We start from the raw sequence: 6,532 nt of genomic DNA, 5'->3' as shown, positions 1-6,532 counted from the left end.
CATTTTATTTCTTTCTCTGAGATGCGTACCTCCTATCTTCCCCAACAAGCAAGCACCACCATTGGCAATATTGGAAAAGCTAAAGAAGGAGGCCGAACTTTGAGTTGCCACGGGTGCAAATCTCTTGCGTGAATAATACCGAGAGAGTAGACTAATTTTTATTTTGCTTTTTCTAAATTTCTTTTTAATTAATAGACTGATCTATTAATAATCCACTGATTTATTAATAATTTTACGGGATAGTTTTATGGGTGTGGGGAATTTATAAGAACTACCTTCTTAGTTCTCGCATGACATCACCATCGTCGCAAGACAGTCCGGTGCGGGTACCACAAGACAGTCCGAGCACCGAGAAACAGTTCATAGCGGTACCGCAAGACAGTCCAGTGTAGGCATCACAAGACAGTCCGGCCGCCGCAACACAGTCCATCGCGGGCATCACAAGACCGGCCGCCGCAACACAGTCCATCGCGGGCATCACAAGACAATCCGGCACGGGCACCGCGATACACTCCCAAGGCACCGGACCGGTCAAATTTCCACCGGACCGTCCGGCCGCTCATTGCGCCGTCCTCCGGCCTCCATGTTGCTGCCAACCGCGATCGTCAGTGCTCGGAACAGTCGTCGTTGATGAACCGTCGTACATACATACCTATATCTATATGTATGCTATATGTCCGTATAATTTAGTTGGGTCATACGGGTTTTGTACAGAGCTACGTATATCCGTTTAATATTAACGACGAAGGGATATCGAGCGATCTCAGTCGTTTTTGTGTTTGAGTTTAAGTGAGCTTGCTCTAAGTTTGAAGGAACGGGTTGCAAGCCAATTTAGAATCTTCCACCACACTGTGTCTGATGTGATGGTGGAGTGACGAACCCTCCAAAATTCCTTGGATGAGAAACAAAATCGTCCATAGAAGATCGACGGCTGCAAACAAAATTAGAGGCTGCTGATAGGTCACACCACGCGGTGTGTTGAGCTGCCTTTTCTACCCTACTCCCCCAACCTCCAAAAGTGAAAAAGGCTGAAGCTGTTGTCAGTGCTGATGCAGCGGTGAGAGATGGAGCGGATCACGCTGATGCGTAGACGCCACCGGCAGCGGCAGCGCGCGCGTCCATGGTACGGTGGGTTGGACCGCGTCCACCCAGGATTTGGCGAGACTTCCGCTGGTCATCATCCATCCCACCAACTCCCCACCCGTCACCTCCTCCTCCCACGAAGCAATCGAACCAGAAAAAGAAAAAGATTTTGAACGACAAAAAAAGCAAGCGAGGGCAAGTCCCCGCCTCCCTCCCATGGCGGGGCGGCTATAAAAGCCGCGGCACCCCCCTCTCGCTCACCAGCTCTCCACCAAGAGCTACCAAACATCCCCTTTAATCCCTACCACGCGTGTTCCACGTAGCTAGACACCGATCGACCTTCCTCGGCTTCCCTTTCCGCTTTAGTTGCTGTTGTTCTTAGTTTCCCTCCGCCGATCGAGCCCCAGATCTGCAAGTGCAAAGACGAGATGAAGATCACGGTGCGCGGGTCGGCGACGGTGGTGCCGGCGGAGGAGACGCCGCGGCTGCGCCTCTGGAACTCCAACCCGGACCTGGTCGTGCCGCGCTTCCACACGCCCAGCGTCTACTTCTTCCGCCGCGGCGACGCCGGAGAGTCGGCGGATTGCTACTTCGACGGGGCGCGGATGCGGCGCGCGCTGGCGGAGGCGCTGGTGCCATTCTACCCGATGGCGGGGCGGCTGGCGCGCGACGAGGACGGCCGCGTCGAGATCGACTGCAACGCCGAGGGCGTGCTCTTCGTCGAGGCCGACGCGCCCGACGGCGCCGTCGACGACTTCGGGGACTTCGCGCCCACCATGGACCTCAAGCGACTCATCCCCGCCGTCGACTTCACCGGGGGAATATCGTCGTACCCGCTGCTCGTCGCACAGGTAACCAAAATCCACGCGCTTGATTGACCGCTCGATCTCGGGAACCTGTCTCTCGGCCGTCGGCGCCGCACGTACGCGTGTCCGTCGCGCGCGTACGTGGAATATGTCACTCACGTTTAGGCAGCCGATCGGTGCGAGCGCGTCCAGACAAGCAGCTCTGCTGGACCAAACTAGGCTACGAGCCGTGTATGACGTGTGGGGCCATGACACCCTCGCTTCGTCGATGGTTGACTGCTCCTTCCAAATATCCAGCTGGCCTGCTTGTCGGCTCTGCCACTACCGCTAGGTCAGCAACAGCAGTGGCCTTCTAGTTAGGTGGAAACGTGAGACCTTCAGCTGTCCTTACATGAAGGAACCCAAGCTTCTACTATCAACTTTAATAGTAAATCTCCTTCACACATAACATCCTGGGTTTGTTTGTACACCAAAAAATATACTACACCGTTCCACATTAGTTATCGAAAATTAGTTGCATTTTGTATATAAAATATGTTTAGATACATCTAAATCATCGATAACTAGTATGTGACGGAGGGAGTACTAGATTGTGGTACTGAAATTATGCAATTGTGCAAACTATTCTGTTATCCTCATCTTATGGAAATGTTGCTAATCCAAAAATAGCAATTCGGCAACGTTAATAGTTAGTTACTCCCTCCGTCTTAAAAAGGAAGCCACGGATACATCCGATTTTTGATAGCTCTGTGATATACTTTTCGGAACGGAGCGAGTACTACTTTGTATAATGGAACAAATGAAGTATAATCAATCATGCTAGTGTCGCCGTCGGTTGCCACATGTTAAGGTTGAAAATTACGCATTTGGAACTTTGTTGCAATTGGCATGGGTCATTAGTCTGGATTTATCAATTCCAATTAAGTGGCGTGGTATTATTTAGTTACTCCCTCTCCCTCTCTCCTGAAAAGGATGTCGCAGGATACATCTAAATTTAGATAGATTTGTGCTATCCTTTTCGGGGCGGATAGGGTAATAGTAATACTTTGTTGACATGAGTAGATGGCATTGTTTCCGTTTCGTAGGTCTCTCTGTAGCTAGGACTCATGTAAACAAAATGTAATGCCACAAAAAAAAGGAACTAGCCCATGTCATGTCTACCGACAATGCGTGACTTAAGCTTTCACATGGTGCAATCACGGTGTTGGTGCAGTGATTGGCGGCACGAAACTAATTCAGGTAGCGGAACCCACAGCTATGAACTCGCCCCCATGTGGGAAGTGCGAATCTCAATCAATGTGAGAATGTATTGGATGGCCCATGTTATCGACTTGGTCATAATAAAATATCAGGCGACTTGGATTTAGCAATCATGAACAACCCCACTTGTAAGAGCAAACAATTCCAACCCGAAAGTCCCCAATCAAGAAATTCTGAAGAACTATTTTAAAACTGTTTGAAAGCGTCGTGTTACCAGCTTAATAAGTCCGACCACACTTTTTCCAACACGAAAGCGAACCACTGTGCTGGTAAGGTCGACAGATCATACTGTAATCATGTGCAACCTCGCAACTACACCGTTTGGTTGCTTGATCCATGGTCTTTGCTTCGGGCGCACATTACATGTCGGTCGGTTGCAAGAAAGTGATTGACCAACTGGAGGCTACTGACTTTTCTTGAGCTGGGAAGCAACCTGTAGCTATCGTTTTTTGGTCGACCCATACCTGTCGACTGTAGTTAATTGATTGTAGGGGTACATCATTTGGTTAGTTCAGCTACTGTAGGAGTACATCATTTGGTTAGTTCAGCTACTGTAATCGCAAAGTAAGATGCTGTGGGGCATACAGAGCTTGTCGTGAGTCGTTAGATTGGAGATGCGACTATCCAAGATGCCGAATAATTGTTCTTAACAGTATTGTTAGTGAGGTCGGTGGCAGGTACTATGATGCAAGATCATTAGTCGATGCAGCCTGATCCAGTTGTGCTTAGCAGGCTTAGCTGTCGACCAAACCCGCTCGTTTTGTTTTTCATCGCGTCAGAGTCGCACCTAGTATTGCTTCTCTGCGCTGCATTCCATTTTATTCCATCGAGTCTTGTTCTTCGTGCTAATGAGATGCGATCTCGTACTACCGTACGTAACTGCACTAGTAACTTGGAAATCCTTGGTCAAGCAGTAGAATGATTTTTTACAAAAGGCAATTTTTTGCTTTCTTTATTTGAAATGCATTTTTAAAATATTTCGAAATATCAAAAGAATCCAAAACAAAATGTCCCGTGTATATCTTTATATACTACATACTGACAAAGTTTTGCTTTGGCAAAAATCGACTTTTTGTGCGGCCTATGTAACATTAGGGGTGGAAGCGGATCGGATAGTGCCATTTCCATATCCAATTTCATATTTTCAAAACGAATACGGATGCGGATATGAATGTTGCTGAATACGAATTTGGAGCTGATGTTGCCGAAATATAAATACGGATCGGATGTTTTCTTAATTTGGAGTGGATACAAATATAAGAAAATAATAGACTCATGTCTTCTAATGAGCCAACTATAGAATGGTAGACATATAAATATACTGATATAATGCATAGTAGTTTCAAGTCCAATAACATAAAAAAAAACGTTTGATCGATGCGCTAGTTTCTCTAGGTTAGGTAATTGGCATATTGGAGTCGAATTACTAAAATTGGCTAGCATAATTTTATTCGGATACAGATATATCCATTTCCATATCCACATTTGCTTCAAAATTCAATACCAAGTTGTATTTTTTTGTAAAATGAATCTGGATATTTACCATATCTGTATCCATGGCCGTTCGGATTCAGATATTACCACTTCCATTTTCAATTTTTCAAATACGGATGTCGGATAATACGGACCCGCTACCAGTTTCCACCTCTATGTGACTTAGACAAAATTCAGTGCTTAACTAAAACATTTCTCGAGACATTTATTTTATCTTTTCTACATATGGCTAAAAAAATGTTTGTCTTTTGGCAAAACATTATGTGCGCAAATAGAATGTGAAGATATACATGTGAAGAAAAATTCCTAAATTTTTAAACATTTAAAATTTGTTTGTCTTTTTTGGATAAAGGGAGCATATTCAAAAGTGAACTCCGGGCAATTTAACATTTTCGATCCTAACTCGCGCGCTATTCTGCTCCAGGTGACCCACTTCAAGTGCGGAGGCGTGGCCCTCGGCATAGGCATGCAGCACCACGTCGCCGACGGCTTCTCCGGCCTGCACTTCATGAACTCATGGGCCGACCTCTGCCGCGGCGTCCCGATCGCGGTCATGCCGTTCATCGACCGCACCCTCCTCCGTGCCCGCGACCCGCCGGCCCCGACGCACCCGCACATCGAGTACCAGCCCGCGCCCGCCATGCTGGGCTCCGACGAGCCGCAGGCCCTGGCCGCCGGCAAGCCGGAGGCGCCGCCCACGGCCGTGGACATCTTCAAGCTGTCCCGCTCCGACCTCGGCCGCCTCCGCGCGCAGCTCCCCACGGGCGAGGGCGCGCCGCGGTTCAGCACGTACGCGGTGCTCGCGGCGCACGTGTGGCGGTGCGCGTCCCTGGCGCGCGGCCTGGCCCCGGAGCAGCCCACCAAGCTGTACTGCGCCACGGACGGCCGGCAGCGGCTGACGCCGACGCTCCCGGAGGGCTACTTCGGCAACGTCATCTTCACCGCCACGCCGCTCGCGGAGGCCGGCAAGGTGACCGGCTCGCTGGCGGACGGCGCGGCCACCATCCAGGCGGCGCTGGAGAAGATGGACGACGAGTACTGCCACTCGGCGCTGGACTACCTCGAGCTGCAGCCGGATCTGTCGGCGCTGGTCCGCGGCGCACACACGTTTAGGTGCCCCAACCTCGGGCTGACCAGCTGGGTGCGCTTGCCGATCCACGACGCCGACTTCGGCTGGGGACGGCCCGTGTTCATGGGACCCGGCGGCATCGCGTACGAGGGGCTCGCCTTCGTGCTCCCCAGCGCCAACCGCGACGGCAGCCTGTCGGTGGCCATCTCGCTGCAGGCCGAGCACATGGAGAAGTTCCGGAAGATGATCTTCGACTTCTGAAACCAACAAGCAGCACCTGCGCAACCGCAGCCGCAACGGGATTCAGCGCAGAAAGAGAGACGAAGGACCTGAGCAAAGTGCAGAAGGCGATATTGATTACAGCTTACTAGGATGCAGAAAATGATTCTTTGATTTCCAGACGTAGTTCCTGCATGTTTCCCCTTCTTCCTTGCCCTTGTTGGGCAGGACATATTTTGTGCATCTTATCAAATTTCCAAAAATCTATTTGCACAACGGACAGTAAATAGATGCAATATGAACAATATAAATTGCCAATAAGGTTATTCTTATTTATTTCGCTACCTATTTATTTGGTTATCATGGATAAGATAGACAGACCTGTTTCAGATTGGCCTTTGCGAAGAGGAAAACTCAAAGTGTAGCCCAAGCTACACATCTCTCGTTTTTTCACAAAATTCTAATTCAACATTTAAAGTTTCAAAAAAATTGGGAAAAATATCTGAATGTAGCCAATGATGTACTCTGCCGCTGTGCAAATTTTCACGATGAAATACGTTATATTAGAGGCTACACAAAAATGACAAATTCTGATAAATGT

At 48.9% G+C, this 6,532-nt stretch overlaps 1 protein-coding gene across 1 annotated transcript; it reads left to right on the top strand.

Annotated features, from left to right (window-relative positions):
* Window positions 1-1,267: 1,267 nt before the first annotated feature.
* Window positions 1,268-6,227, top strand: LOC124692621 (hydroxycinnamoyltransferase 2). The gene is made up of 2 exons (XM_047226028.1): window positions 1,268-1,934; window positions 5,068-6,227. Exons 1-2 carry the CDS (start codon window positions 1,512-1,514, stop codon window positions 5,971-5,973), a joined length of 1,329 nt encoding a protein of 442 aa, XP_047081984.1. The 5' UTR covers window positions 1,268-1,511; the 3' UTR covers window positions 5,974-6,227.
* The last annotated feature ends 305 nt before the right edge of the window (window positions 6,228-6,532 follow it).

Source organism: Lolium rigidum, chromosome 2, assembly GCF_022539505.1.
Source record: "Lolium rigidum isolate FL_2022 chromosome 2, APGP_CSIRO_Lrig_0.1, whole genome shotgun sequence".
Lineage (NCBI taxonomy): Eukaryota > Viridiplantae > Streptophyta > Magnoliopsida > Poales > Poaceae > Lolium > Lolium rigidum.
This window is presented reverse-complemented; position numbering and strand designations above follow the sequence as displayed.